Below are 246 nucleotides of genomic sequence, written 5' to 3'. Positions count from 1 at the left end.
TTCGACTATCAATAAATAATCTATGAGTTATTAATAATTAAATTAGCATACCATTTTATATGCAATCATCTCCAGAAATTCGTGGAAGCTTAAGGTCCTGTTGCTCGTGTCTATTCCACGACTCCTCCTGTATTTTTTCATGAAGTTACCCCTGCAAAGAAGACACGCGTCAAGATCAGTTGCAGTAGTTTTGCATGAGGATATGGTAGCTTTTTTGTGTGGGATTACATTTCTTACGAATATACA

The 246-nt window shown here is 35.8% G+C and overlaps 1 protein-coding gene across 1 annotated transcript in view; it reads right to left on the bottom strand.

The window, feature by feature from the left end:
- Positions 1–246, bottom strand: part of LOC119587575 (carbohydrate sulfotransferase 9-like) — a 17,096-nt gene that overhangs the window by 2,247 nt on the left and 14,603 nt on the right. Inside the window, exon 4 of the mRNA XM_037936287.1 lies at positions 52–151. Within this exon, the coding sequence (XP_037792215.1) occupies positions 52–151 (100 nt within the window). The remainder of the gene's footprint in view (positions 1–51; positions 152–246) is intronic.

The sequence above is a fragment of the Penaeus monodon genome, chromosome 22 (genome assembly GCF_015228065.2).
Source record: "Penaeus monodon isolate SGIC_2016 chromosome 22, NSTDA_Pmon_1, whole genome shotgun sequence".
Classification (NCBI taxonomy): Eukaryota; Metazoa; Arthropoda; class Malacostraca; order Decapoda; family Penaeidae; genus Penaeus; species Penaeus monodon.
This window is presented reverse-complemented; position numbering and strand designations above follow the sequence as displayed.